This window comes from Dipodomys spectabilis, unplaced genomic scaffold, assembly GCF_019054845.1.
Source record: "Dipodomys spectabilis isolate Male_0828 unplaced genomic scaffold, ASM1905484v1 ptg000155l, whole genome shotgun sequence".
Lineage (NCBI taxonomy): Eukaryota > Metazoa > Chordata > Mammalia > Rodentia > Heteromyidae > Dipodomys > Dipodomys spectabilis.
Window position 1 is genome coordinate 4,549,506 of NW_024870832.1, and position 25,913 is coordinate 4,575,418.

The 25,913-nt window shown below is 42.2% G+C and overlaps 1 protein-coding gene across 1 annotated transcript in view; it reads right to left on the reverse strand.

Moving 5' to 3' along the window:
• Window positions 1-1,398: 1,398 nt before the first annotated feature.
• The window catches only part of LOC122118564 (zinc finger protein 2 homolog), a 55,395-nt gene continuing 30,880 nt past the window's right edge, over window positions 1,399-25,913 (reverse strand). Inside the window, 7 exon segments of the mRNA XM_042692406.1 lie at window positions 1,399-1,657; window positions 1,724-1,795; window positions 7,657-7,846; window positions 12,143-12,244; window positions 13,841-13,951; window positions 15,488-15,558; window positions 16,155-16,284. Coding sequence (XP_042548340.1) covers window positions 1,399-1,657; window positions 1,724-1,795; window positions 7,657-7,846; window positions 12,143-12,244; window positions 13,841-13,951; window positions 15,488-15,558; window positions 16,155-16,284 — 935 coding nt within the window.

The window sequence follows — 25,913 nt, forward strand, 5'->3', positions numbered from 1 at the left end:
GGTGTCTGTGTGGCCTCTTATTCTGTAATCAAAAATGGTGGCCTGTGGCTACACCTAGTGAGCTATCTATCTATCTATCATAAATATACTTTATATTTACTAGATTATAAATATATACACATATATATATGCATATCTAGTAAGTCTAATATATATATGTGTGTGTGTATGTATACATTCATATATGTATTTACATATATATTCACATATATACATGTATATATTCATTGACATCCTCATTCTCTCTGGCAATCCATTCTGTGTCATTTCACAGGAGAAATGACACCAGAACTCCAAATAGAAAACAAAACAAACCACACAAAATAAAACAAAAACACGAATACCTCTAACCCCTCCCCCAAAGCAAAACTACCAACAACACATTGTTTTCTTTCATGTATTTTGTTTTGTTTTCTATTTGGAATTCTGGTGTCATTTCTCCTGTGAAATGACCTACAGATGCACATTGGATTGCCGGAGAGAATGAGCATTTGAATAAATTGAAATATATACATATATATGTATGTGTGTGTGCATATATATATATTAGATAAGATTTTCTAAATATGCGTATATGTATATATATATTTATGTAGTAAATATAGTATATATATATAGCATATAAATATCAGGTAAGAAGTGATTTTGTTTCTTTTTAAATAATAATTCCTTAAACAGAAATGCATCTGACAGAAGTGATTTGTTCTCCATGTGGGTCACCTTGTCATTAAGCTCAGCCACAGGCCACCATCTTTGATTGCAGAATAAGAGGCCACACGGCCCCCACTGAGGTGGAATTCTGGAAATATGGATTTGGCACCATCTCCTCCTGGAGTGAGTGGGGATGGAAGGGACAGAGCCACTGCAGGCTTTGGTCCAGGATTCCACCTTTGTGCTTGCAAGGCCAGCAGGAAGGTCACTCAGCTCCACCTTATGTCCCCTGAACAACTAATCCCCTCATCAAAGGTACAAGATGTCAGACACCGCCCATCACCCACAACCCAGGATGTCTGAGGACACTCAGGTGACAAAAGGCCTTCAGATCTGCAACAGTGGCTTCATTATGCACCAGGCCCACAGAGACATCACATCCAAGAAAGGGCCCACTTGGATCCCCTTCACCACAGCTGTCTTTACTCCGAGCATCTGCAGTACAGGGAGAAGCGGCAGCAGCACATGCAGGATGAAGGCTGTGTTCATCGTCCTGCTGTTCAGCGTGGTCTGTGCTGGCCCTGAGGTGTAGCGGCGGGCTGAGGTACCATGAACAGGCTTTGCTGGCATGTTCCTCTTGCATTACTTGTGTGTATGTGTGTGTGTGTGTGTGTTTATTTTTAATAATATGTAGATTCATGTGCCTTGATAATCAGGAAAATGCCCTTTGCACCTTTGAACTCCCTGTCAGGTCCTGATGATTTCCTCTTTAGTGCAAAAGCTAAAGGCAACTGCATCATGGGTCGTGTCAGCACTGCATTTCCTTCCTACTAACTCTGAAGATGCAATGGTTTTCATGTGAAGGACAAGAAAGGCGCTGAGGTGTGCAATGGCACATTTGTCCTCTAGGTGGATGAGGAGTGGCACACCCTGGTCCTTCTCACAGACAACCTGGCGAAGATCCAGGAAGGAGGACCCCTGAGATTCCTCATGTGACACCTCATGGCTAGTGAGGATGGTCAAGTCCTAACTGATACCTTTAATGTCATGTAAGAAAAACTCCCTCCCATACCTCTGACCCTCGAGATAACACAGAACCATGGGCTCCTCATAATCATGGGGCCTTTGGTCTTGAAGCAACCATCTAAATGTTTAGAAAAGAAAATGATGAATGGTTTCCATTAATCGACTGATGATTACTGGCTATCTTGAGATCACAGAGCCAGAAACTCTACACAAACCCTCCTGTGTTCATTTCTCTACTGAATACACAGCTCATCATGGAGTGGACCATGACCACAGACCCTCCATCCATGGGGACACTGTGTGCCTATGGTGTTATTAATGCCAGCATCTAGTTCGATCCTTCACTAGCTCCATTGTGTGGCAAATGAATTTTACTTAGATTGACAAACAGCTTCTATGGAAAGCCCTCTGGATGAATCCTCTTGTCTTGACATGAACATAAACATATTCAACCCACAACCAGGTCCTGGTGGCTCATGTCGGTCATCACAGCTACTCGGGAAGCTGAGATCTGGAGGATTGTGTGGTTCAAAGCCAGCCCAGGGCAGGAAAGATCTATGAGACTCTTACCTACAATTAACCCCTAAAACAAAACAAAACAGGAAGTGGAGCTTTGGCTCAAATTGGTAGAGCGTGAGCCTTGAACACATAAACAAAGCTTAAGAAACAGCACTCTGGTTCTGAGTTCAAGTCCCAGGACCTGCACAAAAATAGTAATAATAGACTGGGAGGGTTGCTCAGGGGTAGAGTGCTCATCTAGCATGTATGAGGCCCTGGGTTCGGTTCCTCAGTACCACATAGACAGAAAAGACCAGAAGCGGGGCTGTGGCTCAAAGAGCACCAGCCTTGAGCAAAAAGAAGCTCAGGGACAGTGCCAAGGCCCTGAGTTCAAGCTCCAGGACATGCACATAATAATAATAATAATAATAGAATTAGCAGAATAAGAATTACAAGAATGGGAGCATGAGGTTTTAAAAAAGCATCTCCTGTGTTGATGTCCTCTGCCACTCAGCCAGATTGGAGAAAGTTACTGGTACATATTGATTGAAAATAAGGACTTCCCGGTTGCTTTGTGTTACTGATTTTCAGGCAAAAGGGAGAGTGGCAAAAATACTGTTGTGGGCATGAAGAATGAGAATGGAGTCTTTGTAGCTAACTGTAAGTACACTGTGGTGTGCAAAGAGGGCATGAGTCAAAACACAGGCCATGTACTCAGTGGGGGAGAGTCTTCAGATCTTGCAAAACATGGCTTTGAAATCTAGAAACATCCACAAGTCAGGACAGTGGTGAAGTAGGTTATTCACCTCCACTGTCTAGGTACTTGCTTCTTCCTAGGAAATTCAGAAATTACACATTTAAAAAAAATGTCTTCAGTGTATTTTATTTTTATTGTTGCATTAAAAAATGATCTCTCAGTGGTTGGTGACACACAAGAGTTGGGATTTATCCAAGCAGTTGACCAATACAAAAGATCTTTCTTGATCAATGTCACTTCATTGGGGTGTGGGGTGGGAATGGCTTTAGTGGTTAGAAGCAGTTCCCAGCATGCAAACTTGATCTTGGATTAATTAATTAACTAATTTATAATCATGGTGAAATACTTGTTTTAATAATTTACTCTAACATTGTCTGAACAGGACAGACAGATGCGAGTCTGGTCGATCTGTAATCCCAATTCTTCTGGGGAATACTTGAATTTTTTTAAAATAACATTTTATGAACATTCAGTGGTTGTACAAAATAGTTACCATTCCACAAAAGTGGCTTATGAATGTAAGTATTTTATATACATCCAAAAGCAATTTATATGGATTGAATTGGAAAATAAAATCTGTGCAACATGCTAAATCTAGGATGTCAGGTGTTATTGTGCTTTGGAATCATTGGGAAAAAAAATAATTAAAAGCATATATTTTCAGGCAGGGAATGTGGGTCAGTGGTAGAATACCCACCTAGCATGCATGAAGCCCTGCCACACTGACTCCAGTGGAGTCTGCTTAGCATGGGAAACCATCTATCAGACCAAGATAGGGGCTTCAGAGACCTATCTCTGAGTTCTGGGACTTCACCAAAGTCTACCTCAGAGAATGGGGCTTTACAGAAACCTATCTCCAAGTTTTGGGACTTCACCCAAGTCTACCTTGGAGAATAGGGCTTCTAAGAGGCCTACTCCTGGAAAAAGGCTGGCAAGCCCCTGGGAAAGATGTGTTTCTGCCTTTCTTTTCCTCATAAGAGTGCCTATTAATCTTTTACTGTTTCTACTGCTCTTTGTACTTGCTCATTGTCAACGTTCCCTTATTCAAAGTTCTTTCTTAAGAGTGTTGACGACTCCAATATCTGATGAGTGTCTTAAAAATATGACTAACTCACCAGAGTTAAGTGCTACCCTGAAACCCCTCTTATGGAGGCTAGTAGACAAGTCATAAGCAAATATAAAAGTATTGGGGGTTTCACAAAGTCACTTCAGCAGAAGGAATTGTTTGTAAGAGATTTACAAGAAGCTGTAGGCGCGGCTAGAACAAAAGGAATGTATGGCAATTGCTGAGATAACTACTTAGGAGAAAGAACTTCCTGTTACTCTCTTTCATTTACTAAGAGACTTGCTAGATCTAGGCCTCGGTGACCTTACTATTGAAGAAAGAACAGGAAAGATCTTATGGGACAGTTAAGGCCTCTATAGAAATAAGGTAATGGTTAGTTGATGACAAAACATTGAAACCCATTATATTTCTTAGAGATAAGCCGGAAACAAGTGCCTATCAGGCGACCAGCTGGTGACCACCCAAGAAAGAAGCCCTACAGCAAGGTTGTGTAACCTTTTGCCCTTTCTTATGGAGACTTTTGCTATAAAAGTTTGTTATCCTCTGCATTAAATTGCACTCAGCACTCAGCATCCACTCCTAATGTGTGTGAGTTGTCTGTTTGCCATCTCCCCATCCTATTCCAGGTTCCTCCCTTAGGTGTCCTTCGTCGTCCCGACAGAACCCGGTCCGCGGCAAAGCCCTGGGTTTGATTCCTCAGTATACTATATACACAGAAAAAAACAGAAGTGGCACCGTGGCTCAAGTGGTAGTGTGCTAGCCTTGAGCTAAAGAAGCTCAGGGACAGTGCCCAGGCCCTGAGTTCAAGCCCCAGGACTGTCAAAAAAGAGCATATATTTTCCATGTGGATCCAGTTGTACTATATTCACAAATTGCTTTATTGAATGGCCACTCCTCTGTCAAACCACTTAAAGATAACACAATATACTTAAAAATTAAAAGAAAAAGAAATATAGTTCTGATTATGTGATGTATGAAATGGTTATGCCTCTGTATATCAACTCTACAGTAACAATAAATTAAAAATTTTCAATGTAGAAAAGATAATTGAAGATACATTTAAAGGTAATAAAATATAAAGATAAAAGATAAGTTTAAATATTTTTAAAAGATAATATATATTAAAAGATGGTAAAAATATTTTTAAAGATCATAAGATATGTTTTTTAAAAAGATAAAAATACATTTAAAAATAAGAGAAATACATTTTTTAAAGACAATAAAGTTGGGCTGGGAAGGTGGCTCAGTGGTAGAGCGCTTGCCTTGCATGCATGAGGCCCTGGGTTCGATCCTTCAGCACCACACAAACAGAAAAAAAAAAAAGCTGGAAGTGGTGCTATGGCTCAAATGGTAGAGCACTAGCCTTGAGCTGAAGAGCTGAGGAACAGCACCCAGGCCCAGAGTTCAGGCCCCACGACTGGAGCCCCCCTCCCCCCAAAAAAGATAATAAAGTTCGTTTTCAGCATAGTGTCTTGTATACCTCATTGTTACAATGGGTCAACCTGTACCCTTATTTAAGCGTTTAGTTATATCCCTTCCCCTACCCTAATTACAAAAATGTATATACAAGATGCAGGACACCAGAATCATATACAGTGAAAACAGGGGCTATATTGGGGGGGGGGGGGTAGAAAAGAAAAAAAGATAATAAAAATGTATGCTTTTTAAAGAGCACATTTGTACTCGACAGTTCAACTTTCAAGGAAAACTGGTCTAATTTTCTGAAACCTCAGCTATAGAAGACAAAATGTCAATAGAAGAGCAAATGTTCACATATTGACATGCACTCATTTAGACCTAGAACATATGGATATGTAGATTTGTGGAAATACTTTTCTATGATGGTTTGGGGATGGAGGAGAATTCAGGAATTGGTTTTCTGTGCTCTTTTTGGAGCAGGGTGGAATTCTCCACTCAAACTCCAAGCGTTTGAACTGCAAGAAAGTTCATGGGATTGATTAGGAACCAGGTTCCTTAACCCAGGGTTCATCCAGAAGGAGAGAAGAATGGTTCATTACACCTGGAGCAGGGGACTATGAAATGAGATGGTGGAACTCTAGTGCACTGACCACAATTACTTCTTCCATGGCAGACTTTGGACTATTACCAAGTTCTGCTGCAAATGGAAAATGTCATCGTCTTCTAAAACAAGAACGTGGACGAGGAAGGAAATATCACAGTCATGATGCTGGTGGCAGGTGAATCAGGGGCTGAGCTGGGGATGGAGAAGAGCAGCCAATGCCTCACTTTCCAGTGCTCTGTGCATGCAGGAGGCATCAGGGTGCACAATGGGCGCAGAATCAGGTTTCTGTAGACCAGAAACACCTCCTCTGTGGGTCTTTTTCAAGACACCCGGCTCTGTGGCACTCTATTTTAGTCCACCCATTGCTACAGCTCCCTAGGCAGTGGCCTGTGCCACTCACACAGTGATACTGCAGCTGTCAGCTAGGAACCCACATTGGAAATTCTTATTAAATTTGATTTATGCAGACTCACTTCTTTCCACAATGATGGAGTGAGCTCATTTTCATGTTGAACTCTTCCACCACGTTCTCAAGACATGAAAATAAATCTAAATTTCTTCACAGATTGGTGGGAATTGAGCCTCTCAAATGTAAAGTTCTCCAACATGAAAATAACATGAGCTCTGACTGAACACCTAGCTCCAACCTCCTGGATTTTATAATGGAGTGTCTGTCATACTCAGGGGGGTGGTAGAATATTGAGCCTTGGTTGGACGATTTGCAAAGATGGGATTTAGATTTTTGATGTGGGTTTTTCTCAAAAGTAACTGGGATAATGTGGTTAAGGAAAAGTTCACATCATTTCATCCTTTCATTTGAGGGAGGCTCAAAAACACAGAAATGCACATAGAGCATGGAGGAAATAAGAACTCTCAGGTGGACACCTGTGGCTCATGCCTGCCATCCCAGATACTCAGGAGGCTGAGATATGAGGATTATGGTTCCAAGCCAGCTCAGAGCAGGAAAAGGCATGAGTCTCTGATCTCCAGTGAATCACCAAAAAGCCAAAAATGGAGCTGTGCAGCTCAAGTGGGTAGAATGCTCACCTTGAACACAAAGGAAAAAGCTCAGGGAGGGTACCCAGTTCAGCAATGGCACCACACACACACACACACACACACACACACACACACACACACACACACACACACCTCACTTCCATCATAGCTTGGTCATTGGTATAGTACTGACAATGCAAATGATCAGATGGTCAGCTCACAGCTGGAGGAGCGATCGTAAGGACCCTAAAAGGGTGTGTACCCCCAAAATGTTCACTTCCATCAATGTCACCACACCACCCCATAGGGAACCCAGCTTGGTCCTCGGGGGGCCTGCTGGGGACAGGCCGTGGGTGAAGGGACAGCCCAATGTGGCTCAGGGGACACACGCAAATATAGGCCACAATCCTTTCTAATTTCCTCACTTCCTCTCTATGTCATGCAGGGAGATTAGAGGCCCTGAGACCAGGGTAGTTAAAGAAGGCGGAGGAGCTCTCCAAGGAGAACAACATCCTATTTTCCAGCATCCAAATTATCACACTTCCAGGTGAGGCCCAGGGCTATTTACTATAGAATGCCAAAAAAAAGCATGAGATGAAATCACTAAGATCCTGATTCAGTATGTTCTTCGCCTACAGTTGCACTGTACTCGAGTGTGCATAAACTTGGTCATACTGAACATCTCCCTTGATCTTGTGTTTTTTTTCTTCCTTGCATTTTTTCACAGATGTGTATCCTACGGAGTACTGAGCTTCCCTGGAGTGAGTAGACACAAACCTGGCCCTCAACCCATTTGGTTCTCTAATTCTGCTATATTTTTCTTTGGCTAAGTGGAATTCCATGGTTAACAGAGTCTCTCTTGAAGGAGACTGCCATAGTCTCTGTTTTGATTTTTGTTGTTGTTGTTGGTGGTAGTGGTCATGGGGTTTGAACTCTGGGCTTGGCACTGTCAACTCAAGGTTGGTGCTCTACCACTTGAGCCACGGCACCACTTTTGGTTTTCTGGTGGTTCACTGGAGATAAGAGTCTCATAGACTTTCCTTCCTGGGCTGGCTTTGAACCTGTGATCCTCAGATCTCAGCCTCCAGAGTAGCTAGGATGACAGGCCTGAGCTACCCAGTGCCTGGCTTAGTCTATGTTTTTGTTTTGTTTTTTATTGTGAGAATACCTTACAGAGGAGTTACAATTACATGGGCAAGATAACAAGTATATTTCTTATCAAGCATTGTTGCCTCCTCTTTGTTTCCCCTTCCCATCTTTTCCCATTCTCTCCCCACCTCCCCCCACCCTGTCCTTTACCCCCCCACACCAAAGTTGTAAAGTTCGTTTTTCAACATAAGGACTTGTACATCTCATTGTTGCAATGGGTCCACCTGTATCCCTAGTTAAATGATTTGTTTTTGCTCTTCCCCTCCACAAATTATACCAACATCAAGTGAAAGCAGGGTTTATACCATGGGGGAGGGACATACAAAGCAACATAGAAATCATCTTATAAATATGTTAGAAACAATTGCATGAAAGAAAAAAATAACCTTTATCACAGAAATCTTCCCTGATGACTTTGGCCTCCACATAATTGCGAGAAGAACACAGTCAATCATGTGTGATCTGAAGCATGGAAGATGATGAGCTTCTGGGGACTCTCAGAGTGAGTGGAGGATATCATATTGACACACTCTCTTAGCCATAGGGCAGATCCTCAGAAATCATTTGGACATGGAAGATACACACAGAATTTCCAGTACAAACTAGATATCAGCCATTACAACCAAAAATGCATCTTGGATAGAAGTTTGAGGAAACCATCTCCTTGTCCTAGGAAGACCAGGCCCCAGGCACAGATTTGGTCCTGAAAGAAATAAATTTGCCCATTAGCCATCCAGGCCTCACATTCTCCTTCTGTAGGTGCTTGTGTTTTCCATGTGCAATCTGCACTATGAAGCCATTCACAGGGTCTCAGGTGCATTCGATTGCCCTCTGCTCCCTCCCAACAGGTGGTAGCATCTTCAGGAATGCATGCACATCCATCTTCCTCATTCAAATGTAATCAGCTCTAAGACAACAATCCATCCTGAACTTTGACACATCTTTTCCTCTTTCCTGGGAAGTTGTCATCTGGATTCAAGGTTTTTCATTGTCTTCTTCCTTTTCTTCTGAAATTTGTGCTATTGTGACTTAACTCAGTGATCCAATAAACCAGTTCCACAGAATCCAATTCTGACTGTGAATACTCAGATTAATGTCCCCTGGCTCAGAATTAACCACTCCAATTGAATCATGGAAAACTAAGTCTATAAGAGAACTATAGTTATTGTTCTTATTGTTACTGTTATTATTAAGAATAACTCCAGGCTCACTCATGCTTCTGGTCCTAGCTACGCAGAAGGCTAAGATCTAAATATCATGGTTTGAAGTCGGCCAGAGGGCAAGAAAGTCCATGAAAGTCTCATCTCCAATGAATCATCCCAAAACTCAGAAGTAAGTAGAGTGCTAGCCTTGAACACAGAACCTGAGGGAGGATGCGCAGGCCCTGGGTACCAGCTCAGGACCTGAAAACACAGAGACAACTATAGAGTCCTTGAGTGTTTCAAGATTAGAAAAGAATATAATCTTGAAGACCGTGACTGATGGCGTACCCCACATTTCCCAAGAATGTAGCTTTAGTCACAAGTTGTGATACAGGAAGGCAAAATAAAGGTGCTGTTGGTTCTGCCCACAGAACCTCCCTAGTCCCCTACTTGTCTTCATACAGAATGGAGGCTCACCAGAATTCATCTGCCCAGTAATCACCAGTAGCTATCAGTCACCTGACTGAACCAGCAAAGGATTTCCAGGTTCTAGGCTTACTTCCACTTCCTCTGAGGTTACTTCCTTTCTTATGTCTCTTCCACATCTGGTTGTGGCCACACCTCCTCTTCCTCTTTCCCAGATATAGTCTGTCTCCTCCATTAGCTCCACCTGTCTGCATGGCTTACATCTGGTGCAGGCTAGTGGTTGGATTGCCCCCTAATAAACTCTCTTCTGTCTGAACCATGTGGTGGTTTCCTTTCAGCAGAACTGAGCCCTGTCCTGTGTCAAGGATAAAGAATGCCAGCCAGGCACCAGTGGCTCACGCCTGTCATCCTAGCTACTCAGGAGGCTGAGATCTGGAGGATCACAGGTTCAAAGCCAGCCCAGGCAGGAATGTCCATGAGGCTCTGATCTCCAGTGAAACCACCAGAAAACCAGAAATGGTGACATATATGTGGTTAGAGCTCTAGCCTTGAGCTGAAGAGCTCAGGCATAGTGCCCAGGCCCAGAGTTCAAGCCCCATGACTGACAAAAAGCAAAAATATTCTCCCCTACTGGTGGTGGCTATAGGAGGGATGGACATGGGTAAGTCCAGGGATATAGAGGCTGGAGCCTCTTGAATGATATAAAAAAGGCCTTAGGAACACCAGGAGCCTTCAACATACAACTCCACAGTGGGGAGACTTCATCTGTTTACCTCTAAACATCTCTCAACCCACAATTAATAGGACATAGTTCAGTAAATATGCATAAGGAGTGTGAGTGTTTTAATATGAAATAATTCCTATTCCAGTCCCACCCTGGGCTGGAGAATGAGTTCACCAAAACTGTTAAACCAAGTAAGTCATACACCCAATACTCCACTTCTGTAGGATCTGATGGGTCTGGAAATCTTATGGTGGTTACAGGAAAATTTAAAAATAAAATTTAAAAAGAGCCCTGGCCTCACATTTCATGTGGAATCTACAGAAATGAAGGTATCCTTATAGTTTTGAAGGTTACCTTTTTTTGTCCTAATGCTGAAACACTCAAGGACTCTGTCCTTGTTTTTTTTTGTGTGGGTTTTTCCAGTCCTGAGCTTGCACTCAGGGCCTGGGAATTCGCCCGAAGGCTCTGTGTTGAAGGCTAGAACCACTTTACCGTGTAAACCACAGCACCACTCCTGGGTTTTGGGTGACTAATAGGAGATCACAGTCTCCTGGGGCTGAGTTCAAACCCTTCTATACTAAGTTGCTAGGATTAGTGGCAGGAGTCTGGTTGTATTCTGAATTTTTTTGTCAGTCATGGGGCTGGAAATCTAGGCATGGGTGCTGTCCCTGAGCTCTTCAGCTCAAGGCTAGCTCTCTACCACTTTGAATGGTGCCACTTCTGGTTTTCTAGTGGTTCATTGGAGATAAGAGTCTCACAGACTTTTCCTGCCCAGGCTGGCTTTGAACTGGGATCCTCCAGATCTCAGCTTCCTGTGTTAGCTGAGATGACAGGCATGAGCCACCGGCACCTGGCTTATTCTGAATTTTTTTTAAGACAAAGAATCTTCTGTTCCCGTATAGACTTAGTTTTCCATCTCTCAATTGGGGTGGCTAATTCTGGGCCAGGAGACATTGATTCGAGTCTTTACAGTCAGAATTGGATGCTTGGGAATTGGTTTACTGGATCACTTAAGTCATGATAACGCAAATTTCAGGAGAAAGGGGAGAAGAAGACACAAAACTGTGCATCAGCATGATGGCTTCGCAGGAAAGGGGAAAGAAGGTTGAAAGTTCAGGATGGCTTTTCATCCTAGAGCTGATTCCATTTGAACGAGGAAGATGGATTTGCAGGTGTTCCTGAAGATGCTACCACCTGTTGGGAGGGAGCAGAGGAGGATCAAATGCACCTGAGACCCTGTGAATGGCTTCATAGTGCAGACTGCACATGGAAAACACAAGCAGTCCTAGAAGGAGACCATTGCCCAAGGGTCTCAGGGTCTAAAGCCTTCCCTTTGAACTGAACCATATCTCTTCCATATCGAACCAAACCATCCAAGGAAAAAATACCTCCCAGTTGGGAGGGTGGAGGGCCACAGGTGTCCGTGTCAACTTACCCAGGGCCAGTGTCCTTACTCAGGACAATCATCTGTGACAAAGAACAAGGAAGAAAAGAAAAAACACAGGATCAGGGAAGGATGTCAGACATCACCAAGTTTATCACTAACTCTCAAGTAACATGCAATTGTGCCTCCAGATGATGCTAAGCTAGAAGCTTCTAGAGTGATCTCATGGCATGATTTCTTTTTTGGGGGAGGGGGCGGCGCAGTTAGGCCATGGGAAAACCAGGATCTGGGCCTTACCAGTTTCCAGGATGTGTTGGATACTGGAAATCGGGATGTTCCTCTTCTTGGCCAACTTGGCCAGCTTCTTCTCCTGCTGCTTTGTCAAGCTCTGCCCTTTCCCTGTGGTAGCAATGGGAAGGAGGTCAGGGAAGGGCTTGCATCAAAATGCAGCCTACACTGGCTGGGAAGGTGGCTCAGTGGTAGAGAGTGCTTGCCTTGCATGAATGAGGCCCTGGGTTTGATTCCTCAGTACACCACATAAGCAGAAAAAGTCAGAAGTTGTTCTGTGGTAGAGCACTAGCCTTGAGCTGAAGAGCTGAGGGACAGTGCCCTGGCCCAGAGTTCAAGCCCCACGACAGAAAGAAAAATGTATCCTAGGTGATGATGCTTCCCACTGGGCTGTCTCCATTCATTGGCCTCCAATATTCCTCCCTGTCCCCAGCAGCACCAGGAAGAGCAAATTGGTCTCCCCCCCCCCCACCTGTAGCAGTGACATTGGCAAGGTAGATGGAAGTTAATTGTTTAGCCAGCCCTCCACTGTTCAGATTTTTGCAACGACTCTTCAAGCAAGGATCTGGACAGCCAATCATCTGTGTTCTCAACACTGCCTCAGTGATCAAGTGATAATGGAACTGAGTTGTTTTTCTTTGTTGGTTGTTGTTTTTATTTTATTTTTAATTTAATTAATTTTTATTTATATTATTAATTTAATTAATGTTTATTTATTTATTATTTTATATGTGATTTTTATTTATGTTCTGGTTCTAGTCCTAGGGCTTAATCTAGGGGTCTGAGCTTTTTTTGTTGTTGTTGTTCAAGGCTGCTCTTTTACCACTTGAGCCACAGCTCCAGTTTTGGCTTTTTTTTTTGGTGGCTCATTGGCGATAAAGAGACTCATGGTCACTCCTGCCCCAGACTGGCTTTGATCCTGAGATCTCAACCTCCTGAGTCACTATGGTGATAGGCATGAGCCCCTCGGTAACCCGTGTCCAGCTGAGATTTCTATCTGGTCTCCATACTCTAGTGTTTCCTTTTTCCCCCATCTACATGACCATCCATGTTTTCTGTGTTGTTGCCCTGGCCTCCCAAAAGGAGAGAACCAAACGATTTGAACTTTACTTAACCATGTTAGCCCTGTTGCAGCTGAAAAAATAAACCAATCAAAACTTTAAATCACATCTTTATAATTCAACCAGCCAGATGCTCAATATGATGTCCTCCTTGAGTATAATGGACACCCCAATATAAAACTGAAATGCTTGGTCAGAGCTCAAGATATCATGGGGATTGACAACATATTTGAGAGGCTCCATTGGTGTGCACCTGCTGGGAAATGCACATTCCGGTTCACTCTGTTGAGAACATGGTAGGCGAGTTCCACACGGAAATGAGCCCACTTCCCACAGGAAAGGACCAAGTCTGCTTCAGTCAAATTAAATGAGAATTTGCCATGTGGGTCCGTAGCTGACAGCCCAATTATCCCTGCATGAGTGGTCCAGGCTATTTCACAGGGAGCTGTGGGAATGGGATGGACTAAATGTGTGACAGAGACAGGTCTTTCCAAAGATACATTTCCGGAGTACAGAAAACCATCCTGCCTCCTCCACTCAACAGTACAGGGCTAAGGTGATCAGCCATGGGCTACTCTGCCCCATCCCAGTCCAGCCCCTCCTCGTCCTGAGGTGGGTAGACATCCTCCCCCACCCTTGTACCCACCTGCCACCAGGATCATGCGTGTGATCTGCCCTTCCTTGTCCACATTCACGTTGTAGAAGATGATGATGTCTTTGCTTTGCTTCACAGCCTCAAAGGTGTTCATACCAGAGTCTACGATGGAAGAGAAAGAACCCAGGGTGAGTCCACTTGAGTTCCTTAACCACAGTTCATGTCCCCCTGGTCCTATGTGGAATAGACTGTTTTCTCCTCTCCTCCCGGATTAGGCTGGAGGGCATTAACCAAAAAACTTTGCGCCTAATCCATCCATCTCATGCACTCCCTTGAAATTCAAATACTTTGATTTTGTGGGGGGAGAGAGGCCCCATAGATGAATTTCTGAATTCTCCATACTCCCCAAAACACCATCCTCCGCTGAATCTACCTGAATCTGTGCTCCCACGGGTCACAGGTCAAACTGATAAAAATTCAGTAGGCGCAGGTATGCTCTCCTTTTATTGACATTCTGCCTTTTATATCAGAGATTTCAGTAAATTAGAGCACTTTTCCTTCGATCATTGGTCTATCAGACCTCTAATAGACTTTTTTTGGGGGGAGGGTCCGGTTGTGGGGCCTGAACTCTGGGCCTGGGCGCTGTCCCTCAGCCCTTCAGCTCAAGGCTAGCGTTCTACCACTTGAGCCACAGCGCCACTTCTGGCTTTTTTTCTTTTTGCTTATATGGTGCTGAGGAATCGAACCCGGGGCTCAGGCTTGCAAGGCAAGCGCTCTACCACTGAGCCACCTTCCCAGCCCCTCTAATAGACTTTCTTATGAAGTATATTTTAATTATCCTTAAATGACTGTACAGAGGGGTCAACAAAGCAGTTTTATGAACACAGTGAGTCTCGATCAATGTTGAACATATGGACATCAAGTCACTTTTTTCCAATGAGATGTAATCACACCTGACCAACTAGATTAAAGCATTTGTTGGACACATTCCCTCCCCCCCAATTTAATTCATAGACATTTCCTTACAATGCTAATTCATCAACCTCCTCCCCCTCTCACTCTGTTGAAAGGGAATTGATTTGCACCACCACACAAAGAGAAGAAAAACCTATTACAATGAATCAATACATGTGCTGATAACTTAAGAGTCAGGAGCTGGGGCTGATCACATCTGTATCGCCTGTTTATACAGTTTTCAGATAGTTAAAAAAAATACACATGCAGTATGATTTAAAAAATAAGTAAATAAATGAAACAAGATAAAAGACCAGAGGATGGGGAATTGTGTCCCACCGCCAAAGCTATCCACGCCCCCGGGCCCCACATCCCCCCAAATGTGGAGACACCTATCAAGATCCGATGTATTTGCTGCTCTCATAAATAGTGACTCCCATGTGTAACCACTCAGAGGTCATTTTTCAAAAGGAATAATAAAATAATAAATAATCAAATAGAATGGATAAAAATATTTAAAGAATAAATAAAATAAAAATATAAAAATAATAAAATTTTCTAGGAAGAACCGAGTACCTTGGAAGTTGAGCGTATTTTTTTAATCTCAGATCATCTCCTACTCTTGGATGTTTCTAGAATTCAAAGCTATTGATGGAACACCTGAAGTGACCTCCATGAATCTCCCAACCGTGTGCACACCCCTGCTTTGAATCCAGTCTTCTGTCTATGCCACGTTGTACTCACACTGTCCTACATAGACCCCATCCTCCTTCAGCTCACCCACAACAGTGTATTTTTGGCACTCCCCAGTTTGCCTGTAAGATAACAATAAAACAACAACAGAACAACAACCAAGTCCTTATTTCCTATCCACAAATCCCAGGAACTACTTCCAGACCTTTCGAGTAGCCAAGGAGGACATCAACCTGGGGAAATGCTCATTTTGATTCTTTTCATCATCATTCTTTGTCATTTTTGTGCAAGTCTTGGGGCTTGAACTCAGAACAAGAGGGCTCATCCTCAGGGCAGGTGTTTTGCTCAAGGCTGGTGGTGTTAAGTTCCTAATGGATATTCCTGCCTGGGCTGGTTTCAGACCTCGCTCTCTCAGATTCCACCTCCTGAGCAGCTGGGATTACAGGCATGAGCCACCAGGGCTTTGGCTGTTAGTTGCATAGTTTTGTGCTAGTGTCAAGGGAAGAGAATTCTTCTAGAATACTCTTCCAGACAGTGTGGTCTCCACAGAGCTCACACTATCCATTCATGGATGGAAACCGGCAATGATGTCCTTTTCTAAACTTGTCCCTGTCTGCATGAAGTATCAAATGTCCCAGACATGTGAGAAGCCACAGGCTCTGCCAATCAATCCTAGAGAGGTATGGAGGGGGGGAATGAGAGAGAAGGTTTTGCTTACTTGTTGTAAAAGTCGACGGTCATGGATTTACCTCCTTCAGGAGCCTCAATGTGTCGAAGCAGGCCTCTCAAGGGTCTGCCCTCCTGGATCTTCTCTGGCTTGTCCGCCAAGATGGCCACTTGCCAGTCACCTAAATGACCCATGTCCCAAAGGCAAAAGGCCAGCACTCTCCTGATTCCCCACTTCTCATCCTCACCACTGTTCCCTCTATCCCAGCATCAAAGAAGCCATTCCTGACTGGGCAATAGAAGAAGAGGAGGCCAGGCCTTGGCAATTTGTGTGGAGTCCCACACGGTGACACCAGGACCCAGAGAGACATGCTTGGGAACCATTGCATGTGGAGAGTGAGTTAGGGATTCCATGTAGGCACGACATGTGACCCAGTGTAAGTTACAATACTGTTGCCTTAGCTTTTGGATTGAAGAGGACACCTTTGTCACATGACAGGGAGTTGAAAGGTGCAAAGGCATTTTCCTGATTATGAAGACTCATTGAATCCACGTGCTATCAAACAGACTATCTCACACACAAATGCACATACACACACAACTGGCTCATTCACACACACACACACACACACACACACACACACACACACACACACACACACACACACACATGGGCCATGCAAGATGAACATGCCCATTCAGAGGTACCTCTGATGGCTGGACCTGAGGTCTTTGGCCAGCACAGGCCACACCGAACAGCAGGGTAAAGAGCAGAGCCTTCATCGTGTAGATACTGCTGGTTGTCCTTGTCCTGAAGAAGCTCAGAGCAGGACAGGTATGGTGGAGAGGATATGAACAGATTCCCTCCTTTTATACCATTGCTCCACAGACCTGATCCATAATGACCCTTTGTCCCCCTGAAATTGTCCTCTGACTGTCCCTCACTGGGGGGGGGGGTCGGGGGAGGGGGTGGATGGGCAGTGTCTGGCATCCTCAGACTAATTGGATTAGCTTGGAGGAAAAATAAAGTGGAGCCCAGTGACCTTCATGGTGGTTTTAGGAGCACAATGGGAGGCAGGGGTTCTAAGGACAGGCATGGCTCTTCCTCCTCCTTCTGTCCTGGTTAGGTCAGGAGATTGGGTGTCCACATCCACAGGTCTCCATCTCCACCTTGCAAAGGCGGGGTGGGGGAGCTTGTCTCTATGACCTTGGTGGAAGCCATAGAACCTTGTTCTGCAATCCAAGATAGCAGCCTCCCCCTTCAATCCAATCATGGGATGACATCCAATCATCAACAAATCATCTATAAACACCAACATAAATTGGAGGTCTACCATGCTTCTCAGATTACATTTCTTGCTGAAGAAAAAAAAAGCACAGGAAAAAGGCACAAATGGCAATTCTTAACCTGATTCAGGAATATGGTCCTATTGATTTGTTCTTCCCATGCTATTCATCCATCCACTATGGCTGTTTGTGTGGAGAGGAAGGAAACCAGGAGAAAACATTCTCAGAAAAGACAGAAAGTTGCCTGTCATGGCTATACAACGGATCTGGAGTGATTTCTCTATGAATTCAGTGGTCTGATTTCTCCATCTTGACTGATCAGAAGTTTTTTGGTTTTTTGTTTTTTTTGCATCAAATTTCTTCATGCAATAGATGGGTGGAACACATCTCGTGGCCTAAGGTCCATTTATTTCAGTATTTCTTACCTTCTCACAGTCCCTGATATCTAAACTAAAGAAAATAGTTGTACCACCCATTGCCAAATGAATTTATTTTTTTTTGCCAGTCCTGGGGCTTGAACTCAGGGCCTAGGCACTGTCCTTGAGCTTCTTTTGCTCAAGGCTTTACTACTTGAGTCACAGCACCACTTCTGGCTTTTTCTGTGTATGTGGTATACTGAGCAATCAAACCCAGGGCTTCATGCATGCTAGGCCAGCACTCTACCACTGAACCAGTTTCCCAGCCCCTCTGTTTATCATTTATAGATATTTGTAAATATCTATCATTCCCATTGGAGGACTGGTAGCCAGGAGATAAAATGTATCTGATGTCCATAAGCTTCTCAGAAACAGAAGCATGGACATTTTTTCAAAATGTTCATGAGAGGATGACTTTGTTCTGAGGTTAGTCCTATGCTTGTTTTTCAGATGCTTTGGTTCTGAACACAAAAATAAGTCATCTTTCACCCAGTGCCAATCTAGCTACAATATTCTCACCGAATAAGTCATTTTCCCATTTTTTTGGATGGATGCCTAAAGTGTGCCAGATACACTAAAGACTCTTGGTGTCTTTGGGACATGTTTGTTACCCTTGGTAAAGGGCAGCATCCTTGGAAGTCAAGATAAGGTCAGCATCAGCCTTGAACTACTTCCTTCTTCCTTCTGGCTTAATCCTATTTTCTGATTGACTCTTCCATGAAAATTCCCTGTTCTTGTTGGAATAAAAGTAATATATGTATATATATATATATATATATATATATATACACACACATATATATAAAGCCTTTATATATTTACATATAAAGCTATATAAATAAATAAATATAAATATATATGTGTCTACATTAATTATTGCATTTCCCCAACAGCATGTGGTCATCTAACATATTGCTCGGTATTTTTTATTCACCAACACAATTAATGCAAGTAGAGAGCACCCTAGTTTCAAAGCCTGTAAGGATGGAACACAAATCCTACCAACTCTCTCAGCCTAGAATTGTGGTAAAGGCATCAAGACTCACAGAAGAGTTCCTTATTTCATATTGCTTTATTTTTTATGTATTTCTACATATTTGTGATCACAAAGTAGTTTCACGAAGGATGCATTTTTTTTTAAAAAGCAGTTTTTGAATAGAATACATTTTGATTAATGTTATCCTTCCAACATTCTCATCCCTCCCTCCTCTAGCCACCCAGCTGCTTAGTATTCTCTATCTGTAATATATATATATATATATATATATGTATATATATATATATATATATACACATATATATACATTAGATTCTTGTCTGTTTTTTGTTTTTCTTTTTAGCATTTCTCCATATCTTTTATTGCCATTTCTAGTTCTTTATCAGACATGTGCCTTCAAATGATTCTCTGGGTTCCAATAGAGTACAAACATTAGCTCAAGTAGGACTTATGGAAAATAAGCTACACAATATAGACCCAAATTATGCTCTGTAGAATAAGTTCAGATCCTCAGTGCCCTCTTCATTTAGGATGTAGTCTTTTACAAATGCTGTTCTAAAGGAAGTGGTTGGGGTATTACTTAATTACTCTTTCTTATCGCAGGCAGAACAAACACACTCTTCGCTAAGAAACTGTTCTCATTCAGAATGTATTACATGTCTACATCTAGATTTTCAGTAAATTCTCCTACCTTTAAAATCCACACCATGGAAAATTTTAGTGTACAGTCAAACTTTTGATATCTATCCAGGATTAGAATCTCACATGGAAGGGATTTCAGTTTAATACTTCTTTCCCTGGTTTTCCTCTGTGTGAATTTCATCCCAACTCTCTCCAATGGAGTCCTTCCAGAAAAATCTTCTTAGGATGAGTCTAATTGTTATCTGATCTTAGGAATACCTTGTTAAGTGGATACCAGAACAAATGACCAAGTTCTGTCTCTCTTGGTTCTTGTTTCCTATTGATTTCTGAAGGATGTCACGTAACACTTACCTGTCAACCTCAACTTGACACCACTCAGTGTATTTGTGAGCAAAATACAAATAAACAGCCAGATCTCAGCACCTTTTATTACAAATGTTACATTACTACTGTATCACATAAGCAAATATTACATTATTTATTGACTTTATTATGTATGTCAATGCTTTTCCTTGTCAGACTTTCTCGGGTTTAGCAAGGACTGAAGAGAAGATCTCTGGAAGTATGCTCATTTGCATTTGAAATTGTCCTCTGAGCAATCACAGATCTTCTTGTTTGTTTTGAGACAGGGATTTTTTTTCGAGCCATGCAGGGAATGAATTGGTGTTCTCGTGTAGTATGCACCATATAATACAGAGTGTGCATGGATTATTTGATGTGCTGGGTGGCATGCAAGTCAACACACACATGTATTATGGAAGTACTGTAGATTCAAGGGACATCTCAAAGAGTGTAATTCCTTAGAAAGAATAAAAATTAAACCAAGTAAACAAATGGAAGTGGGGACTTGAAATAGGTGTGATGGGGTCAAGTGAAGTGGAGGTAGAGGAATGAAGAGGAGAAGTGTGTGAACTCAGTGTGTAACCTATGAAATGAAGAAGAGGGAGGGAAGGGGTGGGTAGGGGAGGTACAGGGCAGAATGTGGATCAAAATGCACTGTCTTTCCTCAAGTGCTTAAAAAAAAAGAAATTTTAAAAACGAAGCCACCCATGGAAAAACGGGCATTCTCCTACCCTAGTTATTCACTCAAGATCAATTTACTAACCCATGGGCATCTTTCCACCTCCCAATGTCCTTTTCCATTGACAGAGTCGAAGCCTAGCACCTGTAATGTGGGTTGAGGGCTATTTGTAGTGGGAGATGGAGGAAGCCTTCTCATGTTGAAGGCTCCTGGTCTTCCTGAGGCCTCATTTCGATGAGGCTACAGCCTCAATTTCCCCAAATGTACACTAAGTTGGGTGTGTACAATTCCTCCTACAGCCCTCACCAGGAGGAGAAAACTTTCTGCCTATAGAGAACAGAAAAACGCCAAACTTTCAAGACACAGGCCGACTTTTTTTAATTTATTATTTTTTTTATTGTGAAAACACTGTACAAAGGGGTTACAATTACATGGGCAAGAAAATGAGTACATTTCTTATCAAGCATTGTTGCCTCCTCTTTGTTTCCCCTTCCCATCCCTTCCCATACACCTCCCCCCCCAATCATCTCCCCACCCCCCCCACCCCCCCAACAAAGTTGTAAAGTTCTTTTTCAACATAACAACTTGTACATCTTATTGTTGTAATGGGTCCACCTGTATCCCCTTTTTTTTTTATTGTAAAGATACTATACAGAGGGTTACAGTTACATGAGTGAGGTAATGAGTACACTTCCTCTTGAACATTGTTAGCCCCTCCATTGTTTTCCCCCTACCATCCCCTCCCTCCCTCCCTTCCCCCGAGGTTCTTTTTTTTTTATTGTGATTAAGTGATTACATAATTTCAAAGTCACAAGTTCATTCTAACTTTCCTGGAGCAAATTGTCTATCACAGTCTGTAATATATAACAGTGTTCACATGTTATATACCATATTTGTGATCAGCAGCATGGGGATATTTAGTAGTGGTTCAACCAGATGAGCGGGAGTTCTTTGTTTCTTAAGTCCTGTTAGTTTTGTCGTATCACCTAACATTTTGGATTTAGCATCCACTTATCAGGGAGACCATGTACCGTTTGTCTCTTCGTTCTTGGCTTACCTCGCTCAACATGATTCCTTCTAGCTCCATCCATTTCCCTGCAAATGCCATTATTTTGTCATTTCTAATGGCTGCATAATATTCCATTGTGTATAGATACCACAATTTTTGGATCCATTCATCTGTGGTGGGGCATCTAGGTTGTTTCCATATCCTAGCTATTGCGAACAGTGCTGCAATAAACATGGAGGTGCACGTGTCCTTGTATATTGGTTCCTGTTGTTCAGGGTAGATGCCTAGAAGTGGTATGACTGGGTCGTAAGGGAGGTCAATCTTTAGCTTTCTAAGGACCCTCCAGACTGCTTTCCAAAGTGGTTGTATAAGTGTACATTCCCACCAGCAGTGTAATAGGGTTCCTCTTTCTCCACATCCCCTCCAGCATTTGTCGTTGGCTGATTTGTGGATGTGGGACATTCTGACTGGGGTAAGGTGGTATCTCAGGGTTGTCTTTATTTGCATTTCCTTCACCACCAGGGATGATGAACATTTCCTCATGTGTTTCTGTGCCATTTTTACTTCTTCCTTTGAGAAGTCCCTCTTTAGTTCCCTTGCCCATTTAGTAATTGGTTTGTTAGGTTTGGGAGGGATTAGTTTCTTGAGTTCCCTGTATATACAGGATGTTAACCCCTTGTCTGATATATTGCTGGTAAATATTTTTTCCCAATTAGTTGGTTGTCTTTCTAGCTTAGTTGCGATAGATTTAGCTGTGCAGAAGCTTTTTATTTTAAGGTAGTCCCATTTGTCGAGTCTCTCCAACTTGTTGTGACCCTGGGACTCTGTTCAGGAAGTTCCTTCCTGTGCCTATTAGTTCAAGTGTCTCTCCTACTCTGTCCTGCAGTAGTTTCAGAGATTCAGGTTTAATGTTAAGGTCTTTAATCCATTTTGAGTTGATGTTGGTGCATGGTGATAGGCTGGGGTCCACTTTTAGTTTTCTGCATGTGGCTGCCCAGTTTTCCCAGCACCAGCGGTTGAAGAGGCTGTGTTTCTTCCATTGTATGTCTTTGGCTCCTTTGTCGAATATCAGCTGGCTGTAGGCCTGTGGATTTATTTCTGGATCTTCTATACTGTTCTGTTGGTCTTCGGGTCTGTTTTTGTGCCAGTACCATGCTGTCTTTGTGATTATAGCTCTGTAGTAGAGTTTGAAGTTCGGCATGGATAGCCCTCCCATATTGTCTTTATCCCCTAGAATTGTTTTGGCTATTCTAGGTCTTTTGTTGTTCCATATAAATTTTTGGACTGTTTTCTGTATTTCAGTGATGTACATCATTGGGATTTTAATAGGAATTGCATTGAATTTGTATATTAGTTTTGGAAGTATTACCATCTTTACTATATTAAGTCGGCCTATCCAGGAGCATGGGAGGTCTTTCCATTTCCTAGTGTCTTCTGCAATTTCTTTCTTTAACTTTTTATAGTTCTCATTAAATAGTTCTTTTACATCTTTGGTTAGGTTAATTCCTAAATATTTTATTTTTGGGGAGGTTATTGTGAATGGGGTTGCTCCCTTTATTTCCCTCTCTTCCTGTACGTTATCAGTGTATAGGAAGGCAACTGATTTTTGTGGGTTTATTTTGTATCCTGCTATTTTGCTGAAGTGACTTATGATTTCTAAAGTTTGGGGATGGAGTTTTTGGGATCATGGAGGTATAGTATCATGTCGTCTGCAAAAAGGGATAGTTTAACTTCTTCTTTCCCTATGCGGATCCCTTTAATGTCTTTTTCTTGCCTTATTGCCCTGGCTAAGGGTTCTAGGACTATGTTGAAGAGGAGTGGAGACAGTGGGCATCCTTGCCTTGTTCCTGATTTTAGGAGGATTGGTTGTAGCTTTTCCCCATTAAGTATAATATTGGCTATTGGTCTGTCATAAATGGCTTTTATTGTTTTTAGAAATGTTCCTTCTATTCCATTTTCTCCAGAGCTTTTAGCATGAATGAATGTTGAATTTTATCAAAGGCCTTTTCTGCATCTGTGGCGATAATCATGTGATTCTTGACCTTGGCTCTGTTGATATGTTGGATTACATTTATTGACTTACATATGTTAAACCATCCCTGTGTCTCTGGGATGAAGCCTACCTGATCATAGTGCATTCTTTTTTTTATGTGTTTCTGGATTCTGTTAGCTAGAATCTTGTTAAGGATCTTTGCATCTGTGTTCATCAAGGAAATTGGCCTGTAATTCTCCTTTTTGGTTGGGTCTTTGCCTGGTTTGGGGATGAGTGTGATATTGGCTTCGTAGAATGAGTTTGGGATAGCTCCCTCCTTCTCTGTTTCTCTGAAGAGCTTGAGGAGTATGGGTATTAGTTCTTGTTTAAAGGTCTTATAGAATTCTGCTGTGAATCCATCTGGTCCTGGGCTTTTTTTTGTTGGAAGACTTTTGATAGCTTCCTGTATCTCATTTTAGGATATTGGCTTATTTAATTGGTTAACTTCTTCTTTGCTCAGTTTGGGTAACTTGTATTTCTCTAAAAATGCATCCATTTCTGCCAGATTTTCTTCCTTTAGAGAGTATAGCTTTTGAAAGTAGTCTGTTAGAATTGTTTGGATATCTTGGGTACGTGTTGTGATGTTTCCCGTGGCATCCCTAATCCTATTAATATGGGTTTCCTCTCTTCTTTTTTTAATTAATCTTGCCAACTGGCCATCAATTTTGTTTATTTTTTCAAAGAACCAGCTTTTTGTTTGGTTTATTTTGGTTATGGTTTTCTGATTTTCTAATTGGTTAATCTCTGCTCTTAATTTGGTTATCTGGCTTCGTCTAGTAGCTTTAGGTCCCATTTTTTCTTGTTTTTCTAGCTGTTTTAGTTGCAACATGAGATTATTTACTTGGTCTGTCTCCATTCTCTTGATGTGGGCACTGAGGGCAATAAATTTGCCCCTCAGGACTGCTTTTGCTGTGTCCCACAAGTTTCTTTGTGAGGTGTTTTCATTTTCATTGAGTTGTAGGAAATCCTTTATTTCTTCTCTGATCTCTTCTGTTACCCAGGCCTTGTTAAGGAGTGTGCTGTTCAATTTCCATGTATTAGAGAAATTTCTGCGGTATGCTTTGTTATTGAGAGCTAGCTTGATTCCACTGTGGTCAGATAGGATACAGGGGATTATGTCGATCCCTTTGTATTTGCTTAAGTTCCTTGCATGAACTATGATATGGTCTATTTTGGAGAAAGTTCCATGAGCTGCTGCGAAGAATGTGTACTGTGTTGTTTTAGGGTGAAATACTCGGTAGATGTCAGTTAATTCCACTTGAAGTATGGCCTCACTTAATTCGGTAGCTTCTTTGCCAATCCTCTGGTTGGTAGACCTGTCCTTTGGTGAGAGTGGTGTGTTAAAGTCTCCTAGTATTATCGTATTGGGATCTATTTTATTCTGGAAGTTTGAGAGCATTTGTTTGACATATCTGGGTCACCAATATTTGGGGCATATAAGTTGATGATGGTTATATCCTCCTCTTGGATTGTTCCCTTTATTAATATGTAGTGTCCATCCTTGTCTTTCTGTACTGATTTTAATGAAAAGTTTATTTTGTCAGATATCAGGATAGCTACACCTGCTTTCTTACTGGGGGCATTTGATTGGTAGATCCTTTTCCACCCCTTCACTCTGAGTTTGTTTCTGTGTATGGCTGAGAGGTGGGTCTCCTGAAGGCAACAGATGGATGGGTCTTGTTTTCTGATCCAGTCCTCAGTTCGTTTTCTTTTAATTGGCGAATTCAGCCCATTTATATTAAGAGAAAGTATAGAGAGATGCATTGTTGTCCCTGCCATTCCGTTTTCCTAAGTTTTTCTTCTTTCCTTTCCTCCTGTGCTTGCTCAGTTAGACTTTGAGTAATGCCTGTTTGGGCAGGTCCCAGTTCCTGGTTGCTTTCTTCAGGTTGTGTCCCCCCTCTTAGAATTCTTTGTAATGCTGGCTTAATGTTTATGTATTCATTTAGTTTTTCTTTGCTATTAAAAGTTTTCAGTTCTCCATCGAATGTGAATGCTAGCTTTGCCGGGTATATTAGTCTGGGTTGGCAGTTATTGGCTCTCAGGGCTCGTATGGTGCTTTCCCAGGCTTTTCTAGCATTCATTGTTTGTGTGGAGAGATCTGCAGTGATTCTTATTTTTTTCCCGTTGTAGTATAGCTCCTTCTTCATTTTTGCTGCATGCAGGATTGTTTCCTTATTATTCAGATCCATCATTGTTACCATAATGTGCCTAGAAGTGTTTCTCCTGGGATCTTGCTTGTTGGGTGTTCTATAAGCTTTTTTAATGTAGTTAAGATGGTCGTTTTTGAGGTGGGGAAAATTTTCATTGATTATCTTGTTAAATAGGTGTTGCATTCCCTTGCTCTGGAATTCCTCACCTTCGTCCACTCCAATTATGCGAAGATTAAATTTCTTGGCATTATCTGCTT